The sequence below is a fragment of the Camelus dromedarius genome, chromosome 8 (assembly GCF_036321535.1).
Source record: "Camelus dromedarius isolate mCamDro1 chromosome 8, mCamDro1.pat, whole genome shotgun sequence".
In the NCBI taxonomy this organism is placed as follows: domain Eukaryota; kingdom Metazoa; phylum Chordata; class Mammalia; order Artiodactyla; family Camelidae; genus Camelus; species Camelus dromedarius.
In genome coordinates, this window is record NC_087443.1 from 48,970,795 (window position 1) to 48,990,975 (window position 20,181).

Consider the following 20,181-nt stretch of genomic DNA (forward strand, 5'->3'; position numbering starts at 1 on the left):
ATTTAGCTTTTAAATAACATGTTAAAAATATACCATTATCTTTGACTTGGCAACTTTTATGTCATTTTTGATAACCAATCCATTTTAACTTTGTTTTTGATGAAAACAAGTGCTCAAAACCCTGTCTCGTGAACGAATGAAAGAGCAAATGGAACCAAGATTCTTTTATGAGATGAAAGTAGGCTTGTGTCAAGAAATAATTCTCTAAGGCTCTTCAGATAAATTCACGTTGCATCATTTTCTTTGCCTTCTAGTTGTTGAGATCATTTTTGGCAAGATTCTGGCATGATGCTGTGTTAGGAAGGAAAGGATTATGACTCCACATTTTAGTTTTAATGTTGATGGGTTAAACTGTTAACGAGTTTGTATTTTATGCAGTTAAAATTCTAGCTGTAGGATTTGTCTTCTGCAAGCCAATGAACTTATGCGTAGCAGAGAATTTCATAGTTGCTCCCACTTCTTGACAAAACCTCTTGAGAAGTCCTTGATTGAAAGTCTTGGCTTTCATGAATTTGGCAACTTGAGCAACAGCAGATTTTTCTTGACAAATCCTCTTGCACAGTCTATGATTCAAGACTTGGCATTTGTGAAGCAGTAGCATACTTTTACAAGAGATAAGATTTCTCTCAGGATTGATGGTAGAGTCTTAGACACCAGTGCATACTAATGAACAAAGATGGAGTCACAGTGACAGGTAGAGCTTCTGTCTTCACCGAAGCAGCAAAACCAGGTGTTTTGCTAGGCATTAAGGTATACTATCTGTCTACAGAATACTGAGATTTCTTCAGGAGAAGTTTTTTTGGGGGGCAAAGAAACGTAACCATTTTAAAAATGTTAATATCCCCTGAAGTGTCCAAAAAGGATGCCAAAATAGGAATTATTCTTTGTGCCACCATGCGTGTATTTGATGAAAACTAGTAGCTAGCCAAACTGAGAAGTCATTTGCTGAAGAGATGTGGTCTCTCCAAGTCATTCATGACCTGCTGCAAAGTTTTAGAAAAAACTGTGTTTTTTTGGAATGGATAAAATTGTTAGATAGAGTTACTACAACAGTCTTATATTTGTAGTTTGCACCAGAAAGGTGACCATTTATTTCCAAGGCATTTGCCCTCACCTTGTTCCCTGTGTGATTTCTTTGGCATTATAGCCAAAAGCCTTGTAGGGTACTTTAATCAAGGATTTTGAGTCAGGGGGCAAGTAAGGTTTTTGTAATGATCTCGTCTTTCTGGCTAAACTACTGTGTCACATGTTTTTATTATACTCCCTCCTTCCCTACCTCTTACCCTCTTATGCACATCCACCCTTACACATAAGAATACATACCCTGATGTAGGTGCTCCATCAGGGTAGTTGGCTGAATGCTTCTGATAGTGAGAACTAGTCATATAAAAAGCACTTGGGATGTTTCATCCCATCATATTCAGGGATTAAAGGAAAACCCAAGGTTACTTAAACTTTATTATATGTATTTTTTTCCTCTGCTTCCAGTTTAAGTTAGATCTAAGAGAAGTCTCCATAATCAAAAAGTGAGGACATATTTTAGTTTGTCAGTGGAAAGATATTCTAGTTATTGCAATCTGGTAATAGTGTCAGTTCTGTTTCTCTATAGAGGTAAGGAGAGGAGATTTGATGAAATGACAAGCCCAATGGGATATTGTTGTGATACAGGGGCCAGAGTGAAAAGATAGCATGATAAGTATTTATGAAAATAAGATGTAAAGCCTTCAGTGTCATGTGGTAGAATATAATGGTAGCTACATCAGCAACAGAACTGCTCTAGGCACAGCATATTCTTCCTCCTCTTATATGTTGAAATTCCACCCAAGTGAAAGGTGATGGGCTAGTAGAAAATGAGGTTCTGTACATGCTATTAAGGATGTACTCAGTAAGATTATGTTTAGCTGTTGCATGATATCAAGGCTTGAAGTTAAGTAATTAGGCCAAAATTGATCACTTTAGCATCTTCAAGTCAAATCATTGAGATCTGCTAGGCTTATTTTACTAGCTCATGATTAATTAATATACCTAGACCACTTTTTGTATGAATTATTCACAGGCTCTAAAGGAGTATCCTAAAGTGCTCCTACCTTTATCTCTGTATATTTCAAAAGGCAAAAAGACATTTATGAGCAGATGCTGTTGACAAAGCTGTATTTTCAAAATGGTATTGTTTGCATTTTAGGTTGAAACAGCATTAGAAAGCTGGACATAGTAGATACATGTCATATGATTATGAGCTTTTTTTTTTTTTACAGGAATATTTCTTATTTTACACTGCTTTGAACAAGATTATTCAAACAATTAATGACAGCATTTAGAGTAAAATTTGAATCCTCTGACATACTGGTGAACTTCTTTCTATATTAGCAAGTCCATAAATCCTGGAATTGTAAAAGAAGTTTGAAAATGTTCAGTATTAATCTCTGTGCAGCGTCAGGCTCTCCTTAAAAGTCACAAAATGATGAAGTTGGCTTATTTTGACAAGGCTTCTCGGTTTATACTTTTTTTTTTTTTTAATAGATGCTGGAGCATAAAAGACGCCTGATTTAAGTAGAATAAGGACTGCCTGAAGTTGTTGTTCTTATAAATATAATGCTGCAGGCTCCCTTTAAATCTTTTGAATTTGTCTTAAAACTTTCAAATATATCAGATGTTTACCGAGCAGAATGCTAGTGAAATAAAGTATTTTTAACCTTTGAAGAGTATAACTAATTTCATCATAAGAAAACTTAGCTGACCATGGTAAAGCTGCTGTTACCCAACTGTGGAATTCTTCCAGAGAAATAAGTATCTTATAATAAATGTAATTGATTATCCAAAGTAGTTTTATTCTTGGAACCTCTGCTAAGAGATTTATCCTCTGGTCAGTATTTTTTTTTTTTTTTTAGGTTGCATCTGTAGATTTGCATTTTTGTAATTGTGAACCACTATTTCAGGAGATACATATCTTTTATCAGTTTTTCAATTTGTTTAGGATTAATTTTATTTGAACTGTCTTTAATGTTGTTTTGCTTGTATCCTTGTTTTTAATTATAGAGAAAAATTAAGAAGCTGAAGAAAATTGTGTTCTGATGACATTTATATAGGAGCAGAATGTTTCTTCTTTTTCTCCTCCTGCCTCTTCCCCTCCCCCTCCCTCCTTTTCTTTCTCCCTCTCCCTCTGCCTCTCTCCCCTCTTTTCCCCCTTGGTTTGGAGAAAGAGGAGCCAGTTGTCATGTTTTTGGTGAAGAATTTATAGACTTTGCAGAGACTCTCCTCAAATTAATCTGGTGCAGCATCTTGACATTTTTCTCAGCAGACTTGGTGCAAATTGGATGGCAGAGTGGTGGTTGCCAGCTGACCATAAAATGTGCAGTTGTGTTAGTGATACCCAAATAGTACTTCAGGGTTTGAATGTTGCAGAGAAGTCAGTACAACTGATACCTCCTATAAAGAGTTAGTTCTGAGAGTGGGATAACTGCTTGAGGGCAGGAAGACTCCTCTATCTTTTATTCAGTAATTTACAAGAAGGCAATTATGTTACACTTCCCTAGGGATCGTTGCTTTGCATAGTTGATCCTTTTGCTTTATAAGCATGTGGCAAATTCTAAAGCAAGCTGTCGTGGTTCCCTCCCCTTACACCCCCAAAGGAAGCTCCTAGGGTTACTTCCATCTAGTCCTAAGCCTCACACTATCTGCATTTGTGCTTATATTTCAGAAGTATAGTAGATAGCTCACAATATTTACTATAAACCATGAATAAAGAATTAAAACATCCTACCAATGCTGGTAAGTATATATTTCGGAAAGATTTCCAAAATATCTGAATTTAAAGAGACAAACTTCTATTATATGACAGGCTTACCTGGAATCTCTGCTACTCCTGTCTCTTTCCCTTCCCTTCCCCCTTCTAGAATGGTGGCAGGTAAAGTAAGCATTAATAGTTACTTTGTTTGATTAAACTTCTAAGAAAAAACATTTGAGGTTTTGATTTTTTTTGTTTGATTTCAAAGTAATTATTAAAGTTCCTGTATGTTATGATCTCTGTACATGAGTTCATTAGCTTATCTTTAATGAAGACTTAAATCTTCTAGAAATAATAAATATTTTCACTCTAAGTGATCCAAAGAAGAGGAAATTTTCCAGTTTCTCTGAGGAATGAATTTATGTCCCAATACAATCAGGTTGTTTTTTTCTAGTCTATTTACTGAATTTCCCCATGTAGTAATCTAATGAAATTTTCTCATTTTTCTCTTCATTTAAAACAAAATAAGCTGTAATTATCCTCTTTTGGCTTAAAAAAAAAAAAACCTCCTAATATAACATTTAAATTTTTTTCTAACACATTAATTATCTTGGGCTAAACTGTGTTCTTCTAATACATGGTATTTAAGCCTATTATCCATTCTCTGTATATTCATAAAATTGTAAGATTTTTATACCTTGAAGGACCTTAGCAATTACTTAACTCAGACTCATTTTAATATAAATGATAAAACAGATCAGTCTATCCTAGGTCATTTAATCTCTCTGTGTAATAACTCAAAACTGTCTCTCTTAACCTCAAATCCAGTATTCTCTTTACTGTACTGTGTTCTCTTGTCCAAATTAGTTTTCTTTATTATTTTGATTCTCGGAGTAGAAATAGAAACTTAAAAAAGAAGCGGCTGTATTATAATGGATTAGAACTCTTTCAGTTTTGAGTCACAGAAACCCAATTCAAAATAGCTTAAACATAAGGAGACGTTTATTGGCTTATATAACCCTAAAAGCTCTGGCCTGGATCTAGATGCTTAACAGATGTCTGAAATCCCTCTCTCTCAGTTCTCTTCTTTCGTCTTTATGCACTTTATTTTTAGGCAGACTTTCTGCAAGTAATGGCAAAACAGTAGCCCCAGGTTTACACACTGTCTACTTCAGCAGCTGCAATGGGAAGAGACCTACAATTTGAGCAAAAATTCCTAGATTAGGTTCTGACTTACCTGGATTAGGGCATGTACCCATCCCTGAACCAAACCTGCTGGCCAGAGACTTGGGTCATATATCTGAAGTTGAAGAATAGGGCCCAACCCCCTCCTTTCCAACCCTCCCCCCGCCCCGCCCCAAACCGCAGGGGAAGAGATAGGCTCCCAAAGGGGAAAGGATGCTACACAGAGAGAAAAATATCAGTTTTTGCTTCATATTACTCTCAAGGATTCTGTGGTTCATGTACCACTATTTAATATTTAGAATTAGTTTCATAGAACTGTAGCACTCTAAACTTTAGAGATTCTTCGTAGATGGGAAAAATAAGAGCCCAAAGAGATTGTGACTTCTTTGTTTTCAAAGAAGTTGTGACTTCTGTGTTTTCATAACATAGTATGTGTGCTATTAGTAAAATCCAGGACACAGGAGTAAAAAAAATTTTAAATCAGACTCATAATTTTTAGGTTCAGATCTTGGTTTTGAACAAGATGATTACATGCGCTGGAACAGTTTTCTTATCCTTAAAATAGAGGAAATAGTATCTGTCTTATAAAGTGGTGTAGTGTTAGTGATATATGTAAAACAAATGGCATGTTGCTTAATATACAATAACTACTGTTATATGTTGTCATTGTAGTACTCACCATTTCTAAGAGCCTTATTTCTTCCTTTGTCAAATTTACTTTCCTGTAATGATCTTATTGTGATCATTCTGAAACAGATTTCCAAGCTTCAAGCAACACTATGTTAAAACAAATAAATGATTTCTGAGTTTAGAAATGCTAGTGAAAAGTTTACTGAGGTAGAAAATTACTCTCTTAACTAAGATTGTGGTTCCGTCTTAAAGAAGATGATTTGAGAGTATTAATGCACAGAATATGAACAGAATACCACATATTTTGTGTTATGGTATCCAGGTGGTATTCTGGTCTGGTAGTGTTATGGCAATATTCTAGATTTGAGAGGTGTGTGTAGCTTATACTTTAAAATCTCTGTTTTTTAAGAGGTTAATTATACAGGAGATTTACATAAAACAACTCAGGTTAAAAAATGAATGGTTTATTAAGATATACCAGGCAAATGTAAATTTCAGAAGCAGATGAGAGGATATCAGTATCAGAGTACATCTGCAACAAAATGTGTAAAAGTGGATCAAGAATGTCATATTAACACAGGGTACACTCCATAACGGAGACTTAGCAGTTACAGACTCTTAAGTGCTAAACATAACATCACGATACATTAAGTGAAAACTGCAGGAACTGAAGAAAAATTGATAGAAGGCAATGATAGTAAGATTCTTCTTTAAATATACTTTAAGATCAAGAAGGTATAAAATAAGAAGATACATCAATGGCTTGATTAACATAATAACAATAGCCCATAAAACATATTTTTGTCACCCACAAAACACTTACCAGTATTAATAACTTATTACACCAACCATAAAAATCTCATCTCCATGTAGAAATATATAAACCCCACTCCTTGGTTACAGTTCAATAGAATTAGAGATTTCTTTTTTTTAAGAAAAAGTTTAATCAGGCCAATTCAACCATTTGGAAATTTAAAACCACTTAAATAATTCTGGGTCATTTAGGAAATACAAATCCATGTGAGGTATTAAGATGATAACAAATAGATGAATTAATAAGAAAATATAAGTTTATGAATTAGCAAACAATAAGATATTTGAACTACTAAATCCAAACACTGATTGTATGAAAATAACAATAAAACCAATACATCTCTTTTAAAGCCAATCAAAGGAAAAAGGAAAGAAAGGAAAACAAAATTCAGATGTGAAGTTTGAGGAAGGAAATAAAACTACATTATGGAAGTGATAATAAAAATTATATTCTGGTCTATGCTAATGAATTAGAAAATTTCATTGGGAAATGGGCAATTTTCAGTGAACAGGTTATCATAAATGCTTCCGGATGAAATACAAAGTCTGAATAGACCAGAATGAAATGTGTAGGAGCCCTCAAGAAGTATCTGATCTGAATTGCATTTTGGGTGGCTGCTGTCAAACCTTGAAGCATCAAATAATTATGTTTTCTAAATTGGACCAGATGTTAGAGAATATGTAAAACTTCCCAGATGACTGCTTGCATACCCCTTCTACTTCAATCTAATAAAGATAACACATTTAAAAACCGAAAAGTATAATACAGGGGAAATTAAATAGTTTGGCCAAAGTAAGAGTACATAGAAGGGAGTTGTGAAAGATAAGAGTGGAAAAAGAGGTTGGACTGTATGTTGTTAAGGAATTATATATAGTGCATGACAAATTTGTTCTTATTTGGGTAGACAGTGGGAAACCATTTAACAATTTGAATTAATCAGTAATGTGATTAATCTTATATTTTTATAAAATTAATTCAAAAATGGCATAAAAAACAGATTGGAAACTAGATAAAGGCTGATAATCAGTTGGCTATTCAAAAATTTCAGGAGGTGACTGAACTAGAATGGCCACAGAAAACCAGGACTGATATTTTGAGAGGCATTTTAAAGTCAAAATCTGTATTTTGTGTAGGAGTCAAATATTAGTATTCTAAATGAGCTTATTGACCTCTGGTTTGCTTTCCATTTTGTGTGGGTTTTGTGTGTGTGTGTGTGTGTGTGTGTGCACACACGTGTGCACACATGCACAGGCATATGTGTTTATATCTGTGTATATATGCCAGGGAGTTGACATGCTGACTGATTAAGCATTCTCTGCCTGGACCTTTAGCTTAGTGCTGGGATTCCTCACTTCTCTTTACTAAAATAACCCTGTGTACATTACTGCTGTCCCTCAGTTTATTTCCTTCATGTACAATGGGGATGGTATTGGAAGAGGTTTTGGGCTCAGGTGCTGGAGAAAATAGTGAGTTGAGTATAACGACAGAAATATCAGAGGTTGGTCTACGCAAGAATATGAAAGTTCAGTTTTGGGATATGATGTGTTCTAAGTGCATCTGAGATTTCAAGCTAGAAATTTCCAGCTAAGTGTAAGAAGTTCTGGACTGGGAGTTGGGAATAAAGTCATATTGAGAGACACAGGTTTTAGAGTTAGTGTATAAGAGTGATAATTAAACTACTGAAGTAGATAGAATTGACATTGTAGAGGAAAGAGCTGAGATCAAATTTTTGAGATATGCCTACATTTAGGGACAAGCAGACAAGAGACAGTCAGTAAAGACAGGAGAAAACCTTTGAGAGTGTATCCTATGACAAGAAGTAGGGAATTTTGAAAATGGTGGGGAAAATCACATAAAATGGAAAGAAATGTAAAATAATTCAAGATATACAAATATAAATATTTAACCTAATCTTCAGTTTTACATGTGTTAATGTAAGGTGTATAAAATGGCAGCCCAAAACTGAGCCATGGCTAATGACCTCTAAGAAATCAGCCTCAAAATAACAGATTTCCAGGATTTAAGGAGTAGAGACTTCTCCTCAAGAGTTTATATAGGGAGGGAAGACGAAAGTTTGAGAGAGATACATACAGAATCTTGAGAGAGTATGGGTGTTTTTTGTCTTTGAATTGTATGGTTGTTTTGGGTAAAGGATAAGTGTTATCCGAACTTTTTAAGGAGACAAGTAGAGAGAATAAAGGCAAATATCATAGAGGAGGTAATTAATAGAACATTTGCAAAAATAGAACTGAGGTGAACATGAAGACACTTTTATAAGATATTGGGAGTAAAAAGGTTTTAAGATGGGAGAAAGGAATTTTGGGGGTGCTCACATTGGGTCACCTTACGGCTCCCAGGAAAATGGAAGCTTAGTTCACTGAGGAGGATGATTGGGGCAGGATAGAAAGAGAAGTGGGATGAACAAAATGCTGAAATCATTGTAGTCCGGAGGTAGTAGTGCGTACCAAAAGAAAGAGTTATTGAATAATAGAGATTTAGAATAGCTGAGACTGAGTAAAGGCTGTGGAAAAGAAAAGTGGGCTGGAAGGAATAGTGAGAGGAACTCCAACTGTCCTCCTGGTCTGTGAACATAAGGGAATTGAAGAAACAGTGGATGCCTTTTGAGATGATGACCAGGAATGATGCTAAGTCAACCTGAAGAATGCTAAGTTTAACTAAAATTAGAATGTTTTGAAAGTTTTACTGGAAGAGAAAAGGTTAAGAATGTAAGTAATTTTCTTCACAGAGTGGGAAAGGAGAGAAATTAGTGGTAGAGAATAGCACTATACTTTTTGAATATAGTTATAGACCAATTTAGCTTAAAAATTCTTGATTCAGGAATAAACTGATTTTTATTAGTCTTAATTTAAATGGAAAATTTTAAAACATAACTTTTAATCTTCAAGAATTTATAAAGGTCAGTGCTCTTCATATGTGTAAAATTTTTGAAGATCAGTAAAAAGTACATTTCTTAGGTTTCTAAAAAGATAAATACATACTTAAATTTAATCTTAGTATTCAAGATACTATAGGTAAAACATGCACATGAATCATTGTTTTCAGTATGCATTCAGGAAACAGGATATTTGAAGTGTCATAAATTGCACTGTCAATTTAATGCAGAAGTTTTACTCATTTTGTTTCAAATTCTAAAGTACAGTATGATTCATTGCATTGTTAATTAAATTTTAGAAAGTGCATTATGACCATAAGAGAGAGAATAGTGCAGCGGACACATTAATGCCTGTGGTCCATACACATCTGGGTCTTCCAGCTTTTTAATGTTTGTTAATTTGGACACAGAATTTGAGATGCTGGTAATCTAACAGGTAGGTAAGAATCGCAAAGTTATGATACAGAAGACTAATTATACATAATTTGATAGTAAAATAATAAGTTTACAATTGTTTTTCAGCCTTTTTCTTTGAACTATATTAATAATTTTGGTTCATCTTACTTGTATTTACACATTAATTATTAATCCACTGGTGACAACTAGTAGATTCCTAACATTCTTTCTCTACACAGTTGCCTTTGTGATAAGAATTTAACTGGGTATATAAACACCTGCATTACAGATACATTCCCAATAACTTGATACTTGAGAAAAAATAAACTTTGAAAGCCTTTTAATTATTGCATGCGAACTTATACCAGAATGGAGATAAAGAAAAAATACATCATCTCTCATTCCACTAAACCTCAGAAAAATAACTTGACAACTTACAAACTGCCATTGATTTAATTTTTAAAAAACCTTATTAAATTTTATTTAATTTTTAGAGTAGGTAATAAATTTACATGGTTCAAAAAATTTTCCCTTCATCCCATCCATCGTCTATCTACTATTTTCAACCTGCTTTGTGGTTCTGTATTTTATCTTGGTAAATATGAATGACAAGTTTTTTTTTCTCTCTCTCAAATGGCATTACATAATGTGGTAGAGAAATAATTTTAAGTTTAAACACTTTAAAAATTTTAATGACAGCTTTTAACATTAATTTCTGTAGCAGCTTTTCAAAGTACTACTACTTTAGTACTATTTCTTTAAGAAAATATATAGAACTAAAACTCCATCACTTACAAAATTATACCTTAAATACAGGTAGAATTTCTAAAACTGCTAATTAGGATTTCTGTAACATTTGTAGTTTTATCATGCTTTTGTGTAACTGCCTTTAGTGTTTAATCTTCATGAGAATCCTGTGAAGATGTTACTGTCTTCATTTTCCTGAAGAAACAAACCAGTTTGTATTTTGACTGTCAGCATTCAAATCTAAGTCTTTTGATTGTATGATTTTTGCACTGTAGCCAGAATCTTAAATCATTTGTCCTGATTTAAAATGGCTTTTATCCATTATTTGACACTTTGTGTATTTTTTAAAATTGTAATAAAATCACACTACCCTTTAAAAAACCAAGAATACTACAGTTAATATCTACATTCAACATGCCTGTCTTTAAACTCACGTAAATATACTTTCTACTTTTCATTAGAGGGAAGAAAAATTTTTATGTCCAAAGTTTTTAACACCTTGGGAGATTTAGATGCAAATAATAACTTAGAGAGAAATACTGTAAATTCTAAGTTAAATGCTTGAATTTTGTTTGAAGTCATATCATGCAATAGGAAAAGAATCCTTAGAAAAGTGCTGTAATACTTCATTTATTCAGCATCATTAGAGAATGCATTGCTGCATATGTGAGATTTTTTTTTCTTGAGGTGAGTCAGGGTCCCCTTTTAAATACCACATGAACCATATATGTGTGTGTGTGTATATAGATATATATTTGTGGCATTTGTAATACATAACTTTTCTAAAACATTATGTATTTCCCTGGTTTCTTCAACAAAGAGATGTATGTAGCTTAGGAGCATCTCTAAGCACCTTTGTTAATCAGACTATTGCATACATTTACGTCAGCTACATACTCATGTTTTTGTTGGATTCTAACGCCAGCATCACTGTTTGCTGCTACTATTTCTGCCTCCTAAAGGCAGTATGCTTTTATGTAGTTTGCTGATTCTGATATGCTTTTGTCAGGAAAATAGGTATCCAGGTTTGTGAGGTATTGTACGTTTAATAAGAATCCGTAAATCCTGTGTGGAGCCCTCCATGTAAAGAGCACGGCTGTAGTGCAGAGGCCTTTGACAGTTATTTTGGTTATCCAGTGGCCTTTGCTTATTGGGTATGGGTTAGAGATTGTTGTGACCATTGAATAAGTCGGGGTGTTATAATTGTATTTTAAGGGAGAAAAATTATTCTGGTATTTTCCTTTGTATTGATGTTTGATTTATTCTATTATTAAACTGGATTTAAATATTAATCATTTAAGGTCAAAATTCTAATGTATATATGTTTTCAATGGGTACAACCCAGTTACCATAACCATTTAGTGTGTAACTGTAATGGAACTTTTCTTTTGAATTTGGCTTTTCTTTTTTTTTTTTTTTTTTCTGTCCACCAGGGAGTAACTATTCCCAGTCAGAGGCGCTATGTGTATTATTATAGCTACCTGTTAAAGAATCATCTGGATTATAGACCAGTGGCACTGTTGTTTCACAAGATGATGTTTGAAACTATTCCAATGTTCAGTGGCGGAACTTGCAGTAAGTGCTCTAAATCCTCATCCTTCCATGTACTAGAACACTTTTCTTAACATATCTAGAAGTTTATATAAAAACCTAGAAAGAAATTTACCATACTTAAAATTTATGCAGGAGTGTATATTTTCTGAAGTATCCAAACTAATTAATTAGCTCAGTTGTTTAGCACATGGGGCCAAGGAAGCCAAGACCAGTGGGTTTAATGTCTTTGAAGCCAAATTATATTTATGAGAGGAATATTCTGTGCTGCAGCTACCAAATGCAGCTTATATTCTGACTAGATGACTGAAAAAACCTGACCCATCAGAGATTCAGCATGAGAGCAGCAATGGGACTCATCACATTACTGGTGTTGGGGCAGGGACTAGTTCCTCATATCTTGGGAAGACATGCTGATAGGGATAATGGTGATAGGGACAATAAAAAGAAGAGGGAAAAATGGTGAGACATGGCAACAACCTGAACTATACTGAATGAGTAGGGTTGATTCAGGGGGTGTGGAGTATTAGAGAAAACCTGGATTTAGGTGAGTTCCAGTGCTCGATTTGCTATTAGTGTGCTGTGTAACCCAGGGCACATCATCTACCTCTCCTTGTCTTTGTTCATCAGTAAAATGAAGATATTTTAAAATCTGAAACTTCCTAGGGAAGTACTAAAGATCATGCAACTGATGTCTGCCTCTATTTCTCTCTTACCCTAATCTCTGTAAGCCTACCTCAGTCATCCTGGTCCTGCTCTGCTGCTCTGCCATTCTAGGCCAGAGTTCTTAGCTAGACTAATAGGAACCTTAATACCTTGACCCAAACCAAGTAGTCAAGGGAGAGCTCTTGGAAGGAAGAATTATCCAACCCTGTAAAAGACCAGACTGTTGCTGCTTTTTTCTGTAGCAGAGTTGTTTTTATTAGTTTCTACCTTGGAAGTGATCAGCTATGTTTTCATGTTTAAGAAACTTGTTTTATTTATTTAGAGTGCAATTTTATGGTTTCTAAGTAAAATACCACTATATATATATTTTTAATACTTCTAATAATATTTCAGTGATATTTTGCAATTTGTTGTGGTTTTAGCTCTCAGCTTTAAGTTTGCTTCTTGAAAATATTTAAGTAATTAAAAATTTCTCTATCTCTAAATTAATTTATACCTAGGAAATTAATTTATTGATGTTGTTTATCTTTGTCACATGGGTGTAATCACTTTCATTAGATCTTTCCTGTGCTCTGAGAGCAAGCTTCTTTATTAAAGACCACAGATCTAGTAATATGGCATGTTAAAGGCTTCTAAAAGGCCTCATTGATGCTTTTGTCATCTGAGTACAGTGTAAAAAAACTGCTGAGTGTAAGGCACAAGGATGTCAGAGGTGATTGACACAGGAACTTAGATTTATAGGGGAGAAGGAAAAAAGAAGGAAAAAGTTCATGTTCTTCCTATAGTGTAGATATCAGTGTAAAAGCCAAATGAAAGGTATAAAATATTAGAGAAATAATAAGGGAGAGAGAACATTCAGCTCAGTCACCTTACTTACTATTTTTTCATGTTGGTCTCTCTAGCAAACATCTGTCAATTCAGCTCTGCCTGCTTACATTTAAATGTGTGTGTGTTTATGTGGGTTTTTTTTTTTTTTTGACCTCAGTATTACATTTAAACTTCTAAATTTACTGACTACTGAAATCTTTCTAATCTTCACTGATTTTCTAGTTCTCTGTTATGCACTGTGATTTAATACTATGTAGTAAAGCTGTGTTATAAGTAATAACTAAATGAGAGGTTGTATAAATTATAAATGGTATATTCAGAAATAGAAAGTTTGGAGGGTGGGAGTTGTCAAATAGTTTCATGAAGGAAGTCCAGCTCTTTATTGAACGTTGAAGAAAGATACAGTTAAGGTTGGCCTTAAAACCAAAGAAACTATTACCGGCAATAGGAAGTAGGTTGAATTGAAGCACAGCAGAAGGAAATGAGCTGGACAAGAAATGTAGAGATGTAGAACAGAATAGGAATGGAACATGTGGCTGACTGTTAGAGGACTCTGAATAGGCATATCAGACTTGATTTGATAAATACCATGGTGTCAATGATAATACTAGAGGCTTAAGCTGTATTTTAGGTTCAGTTGTATAGAAAGTGGTTATTGCAAGAGGAAAAAAGTAGTGGAAAGGAAAGCAGTTAAACATGACTTGCTTTTTAAGCCAGATGTGCTTTGCTAGGTAATCAAATGAGATGTGATTAGTTTTTCTTTTGCCATTTATATCTAAAGATTTTGTCAGAATTTTCACCCTGGTCAAGTGAATAATTCACAGTACAGGGAAGAAATAAAAGTGAATCTGAGACTTGGAGACATCAATGTTGATATTTTGGTTTTAAACATGTTTTAAATCAGGTAAAGGTGAGCTGTTACATGAAGATATTTAGTGAGTACTTGAAAATATGAATTCTCAGAGGGAAACAGAGTGAGGACTGAGACAAACAGAAATTGCAACAATTTGGGTTCAGGAGGAGGAAGAGGAATCAGTGAAGGAAACAACATTTGAAAATAAAATATCTTCTGCAAAGTTGTCAGGGGCTAACAGCCTTTTTCTTATTTGATTATTGTCTTAATATTTCTAAATAATGGAAGTTATTATATTCTATATATCTAAAAGGATTTTAAAAAGTTAATAAAAGATGGTCAGTGTGATTTTTCTCTCATACTATATATATTAATATGCATATATCCAAGAAAGTTCAATTCTTTTAGTTCTGATATTTGTTTACTCTCAGTATCAGTCTTTTTTTTAAGAACACAGTCGATCATATCCAAAGATATATATTAGAATTGTGTCTTAGAAGTTAACAGAACCATACTAATGTTGGAATTTTGTTAAGTTTGGTCTTATCTACCTAAAATATAAAATTCATATTGTAAAGAAAATTTTTTCTTAGTGATTTGAGGAAATCTTTTTCACTTATTTTTATTAAAACTTTTAGCTTAGTTTTTTGAGGAGATCTGGTTTCTAATTAGATTATCAATTGTTTATATAATTCTAAAATTCTTGAAGGTACACATTTTAGATGTAGTTTAATGAAATCTGGCTTACACAGTTAATTTGCTTTTTAAAGTCCTAAGATCAGGATTATCAGATTCTGAAATAGTGGAGTTTGAATTAATAAGATTACAAGGCATTTTCTTCCTGGTTGATTTTTATCACGGCTTTGAAATTATACCTTGTTGTTTGCTTCTTCAAGCTAGACTTCCCAGGAAAACTTTTAGTATCACATAAAGTCTTGTAACATGGCTCATTGTACTTTTAATCTTTAGTCAAGTAAGTGAAAATTATCGACAGATTGTTAGTGTAATGTTTTCCTTTTTTTAGAGTTCCTTTTTCTCATGATAAATGTCTCACAAATCCATATTGGAATAATCCCACATGACTTTTATCAAACCTACTCTTTATTATATGATTGATGATATTTCTTTAGATATTGTATAGATGAGCCAGTAGGTATTTATTACACTGGAAAATGTATTTAGCTTACATAAATTTTCTGCCTTGTTCTCAGTTGTTGGTCACATTGATAAAGAATGTGATTTTTTTTTTTTTTCATTTTTAAAGACGATTATCTTTTGGTACTGAGAACTTTATGCCTCCCCACCCATATATATGTATGTATGTGTGTGTGTGTGTATATACATATTTTTTTTTATTTATTCCTCATGCACTTTGTGCAGGCTTATGTTTATATTTCTTGATTGTCTTGGCATGTTTCAAAACTTCAAGACCCACTTCTTACTTCCTCAGGTTAATTACTTTCTTTCTAATGAACTCTTATTTTTGAACTTAGTATACTATAAATGAATTATACATTGTCAGATTGTTTAGATAACAAAGTTTTTAAAGTTCTAGGATCTTAACATTCATGATTTTAAATTCTATCATTAATGTCACTAGGTATAGATACATTTATGAACAGATTTAAAAAATAAAACCCATAATCCTTCTCTTTCCACACTTAATGACCTATTAGTTGAATTGCTGATACAAGCAATGATACATTTTGAGAGGTTGTATTTTACCAGTTATTTTAAAATAGGCATGTGCCAAAGCCAAAATGCTTATTAATGAAAGTGGAGTGTGTTTTGGAGGGAGAGGATTATGCTATAATTTATACTTGATGTCTGTTGCATTTCTTTGCAGACATTTCAGATCTCTTTCCTCCTGTTTCTCATGGTGGTAGCTTTACATAGCTTTAAAAATAAAATATGAGCTAGGTAACATTAATTATTGTTCATATTTTTTATAAATACTGGGACTTGTGTTTATGGAATGTATTATTAACTTTGTTACAGATTATATTCTCTTTCTTCTTATGAAGGTGTAATGATTGGTATTTTGTGGTTTTTATTCCATGATAGAGACTTTAGAATACTGCAGCAAATACCTGTTTTAAAAATTATCTTTTATACAATTCATTTTAGTTCTTAAAATAATTTATATTAGATTTTTAACATCATTTTAATGTTGAAGTTTTTTTAAACATTTTTTATTAATTTATAATCATTTTACAATGTGTCAAATTGTAGTGTTCAGCACAATTTTTCAGTCATACATGGACATATACACACTCATTATCACATTTTTTTCCTCTGTGATTCCCTGTGCTATACAGTATAATCTTGTTTATCTATTCTACAATTTTGAAATCCCAGTCTATCCCTTCCCACCCTCCGCCCCCCTGGCAGCCACAAGTCTGTATTCTATGTCTATGAGTCTATTTCTGTCCTGTATTTACGCTTTGTTTTTTTGTTTGTTTGTTAATGTTGAAGTTTTGATGTTTCTGTATAGTACTAGAAGTCCAATCTTGGGACTTAACTATTTATGAAATAGAATTGACTTATACCAGTAATAGAACCTTATGTTGAAGGTTCAAATTAAGAAAAATCTTATATTGATTATATTTGTGACCTAATTTATTTTCTTTGTTTCATTTATTTACTTACATATTTAATTTACTAATTATTTCTATCCATTGCTTTGTTTTAAGGGGTTACAGATGCAGAATTACTATTTTATATATATTGCTAATATTAATCATCAGAATAGCTTTTGACAGTTTGACAGTTAAACTGTCATTTGCTGTGAAATGATACTAGTATGTATTTGACCACACAGATCCTCAGTTTGTAGTCTGCCAGCTAAAGGTGAAGATATATTCCTCCAATTCAGGACCCACACGACGGGAAGACAAGTTCATGTACTTTGAGTTCCCTCAGCCGTTGCCTGTGTGTGGTGACATCAAAGTTGAATTCTTCCACAAACAGAACAAGATGCTGAAAAAGGTTTGCACTTTACTTTTATTGGGAAAAGTATCCGAAATAGCCATACCTTAAATAGTAACCTCAGATCTTTTGCTTAAACCATTTGGTTAGACAGAAATCATTCTGTAAGGAGAGATTAAAAGATGTATTTTATTTTATGACTGACATCTAATAAATCATAAATGACCTTCTATCAGATCTGCACATGCTTTGCTTACAATGGCACTGGTGAGCCATAGGAAAAGGCCATGTGGCATTGTCATTTGAGGTGAATTTTCCTTAACTTGGACTATGCAAAGAAATTTTGTAAAAATATTAAAGATCACATACATACCCCATTCAGTCAGTTATAATCCTCTTAGGAAGAGTGATAAATTAACTGATAAGACGTTAGAATGGAACCATGAATTTGAAAAAAAAAATTGATCTTTATGTATATATAAAACCTGTTTTGTAGTCTTCTGTAATGACACAAATCACCTTTCCCCCATTTTGGTTTATGTTTCTTGAGACTGGGTCATTTTATATTTAGCTTCCTCAAAGTTACTGAGTATTTTGATTTTTAGCTAGGAATGAAAAAAATGTATTTAAATATGCAAGTTTAGAAAGTTAGTGAGGTTTGCATCTTACTATTGTTTAGAGAATGCAAAAGCACATTTTAAAACAAACTAACTTGGTTTAAAATATTAAGTGTGAACATTTAAGGTCAGCTAAAGGTGCAAAATTTTTAGGTAGTAATGAGCAAAAATATTAGCTTTGTATATTGTTACTGCCTTATTAAACATATCAGATAGCACATTGCTAATCTGTAGACAGTCTCTGTGACAGGATTGATTTTGTTTTCCTGAGTTTTAGCTTTTTCTTTTTTGAGAGAAAATAGAAGAAAGCTTCTTCATTTACTTCATTCACAAAAATTTTAATTTATCAGAATTTATCTATTTTGATTTATCAAAAGAAATATAATTTCCTTTATCCAGAATCCAAGTAGCTGGAAAATCACAAAATGTAAAACTGATTTTCTTTCACCAGAAACCTTTTACTGTGTGTTCTGTATAAATAAAAGTTAATTATGTCTCAGTAACTTTGAAAGTTTATTTTTCAATAATCCAAGAAGTGTTAACAAATTTTTAAAATAAAGGTAAGTAGTTTTTTTCTTTATTCACTGTAAGACTTTTGCACATAAGATTTTATATTTTGCTTTAAAATATAGGCACCTGTATCACACTTTTTCCCCCATACTTTTAGGAGTTACACTAATTCTTATCTTCTTCCAGTTTTTGTCACTTATATACCTTACATTAACACATGTAAAATTGAAGATTAGGTTAAATATTTATATTTGCATATCTTGAATTACTTTACGTTTCTTTCCATTTTATGTGATTTTCCCTGCCTGTTATAAATGTTTGTTTTGCTCTTATTTAAACAAAAATAGTTTTACTATAAATAGTACATTAACAGAATCCACATTTTTGAAAATTTAAATTTTACTAGCTTATTTTCTTCTGACTCTAAAATGTGCATATAGTTACTAACTTTCCAACTTTGTGAAAATAATTGAAATTAATAAAATATTTTTAAAAGACTTATACCATGTATCAAATTAGGTACTGTTAAAAGATACAAAGACATTTAAGATATAAGATACTTAAGGATCTTACCATCTTCCTGGGAAAATGAACTAGAAGATAAATTAGAATAAAAGTTTTAAATGGCAGTTTAAGGCACCAGAATAAGATGTCACAGGATTGTGCATTGTTAATTGTCAAATGAGCATACAGGCCAAATTCTGCTAAGTAAGAGAAGAGAGAGCATTTTCTGTTGATCAAGAAAGGTTTGAAGTGATAAACTTCTGGTGTGGTTTTTGATTTATAAGACCTCGTATTATTTGTAAGAAGTGATTTTTTAAAAATAGACGTTTTATAACAACTAAAAAATTGAACTACTTACTCCCTACCCCCATATTTTATTATTGAAACTTTTCAGACATACATTGCCATGCAAGAAACTGGAGCCAATTAATGTTTGTTTTGCTGGAGATGTAAAAATGTGTCCGCCTTGCTTCATTGGGAAGTTTTACTGACATTTCAAGAGCTTTTTTGTTAAAGTAAATTTTGTAATAGCTTGTTGCAAGATGGAGAAGATTAAGTCCATTTCTGAGTTTTTAAAATATATACATATAAACTCAACTTTTAAAAAGCTAGTATTAGACTAGAAAAGGAGATATTTTACTTAAGGTATTAAAGTAAGTTATTTTAGAATTTGTAGAATTATATTTTTTGGTCTAGAATTTGAATGAAAGAAAAATCATGTGAATTAGATGCAACAGATAACCCACAGATTGCCAAGCATTAGTCTTTGTCTTTACCTTTATTCAAAATATCAAATGACATATGGCATATTTTATTAACTTTTTAGGGCAAATGATGGATGTAGGTAAACATCTTAAAAAAATTTTTTTTAAATATGTCTTTTTTTTTTTTTTTTTTTTAAGGACAAAATGTTTCACTTTTGGGTAAATACATTCTTCATACCAGGACCAGAGGAAACCTCAGAAAAAGTAGAAAATGGAAGTCTATGTGATCAAGAAATCGATAGTATTTGCAGTATAGAGCGTGCAGATAATGACAAGGAATATCTAGTACTCACGTTAACAAAAAATGATCTTGACAAAGCAAATAAAGACAAGGCCAACAGATACTTTTCTCCAAATTTTAAGGTCAGTTAAAAACATTTTGAGGAGTTGGTGAGTGTCTGCGTGTTTGTTTTATTCTAGATGTTTTGTTGATGAAAGACTTGCTTGACTAATTTTTAAATTAAGTATATTCAGAATCAATTTTTATCTAGCAGTAACCTGAAAGTTTCTAATGAAATCCAGGATGCACAGAGAGTCAAAAGGCTGCATTTTCCTTACCCAGTTCTTTGTT

At 32.6% G+C, this 20,181-nt stretch overlaps 1 protein-coding gene across 2 annotated transcripts in view; it reads left to right on the plus strand.

Annotated features, from left to right (window-relative positions):
* Positions 1-20,181, plus strand: part of PTEN (phosphatase and tensin homolog) — an 88,655-nt gene that overhangs the window by 62,609 nt on the left and 5,865 nt on the right. The window contains exons 6-8 of one of the 2 annotated variants that reach the window (XM_010979934.3): positions 11,823-11,964; positions 17,109-17,275; positions 19,749-19,973. In XM_010979934.3, coding sequence (XP_010978236.1) covers positions 11,823-11,964; positions 17,109-17,275; positions 19,749-19,973 — 534 coding nt within the window. Of the gene's footprint in view, positions 1-3,697; positions 3,890-11,822; positions 11,965-17,108; positions 17,276-19,748; positions 19,974-20,181 lie in introns of those variants that run through there. The other variant, XM_064488186.1, reaches the window with a different exon arrangement.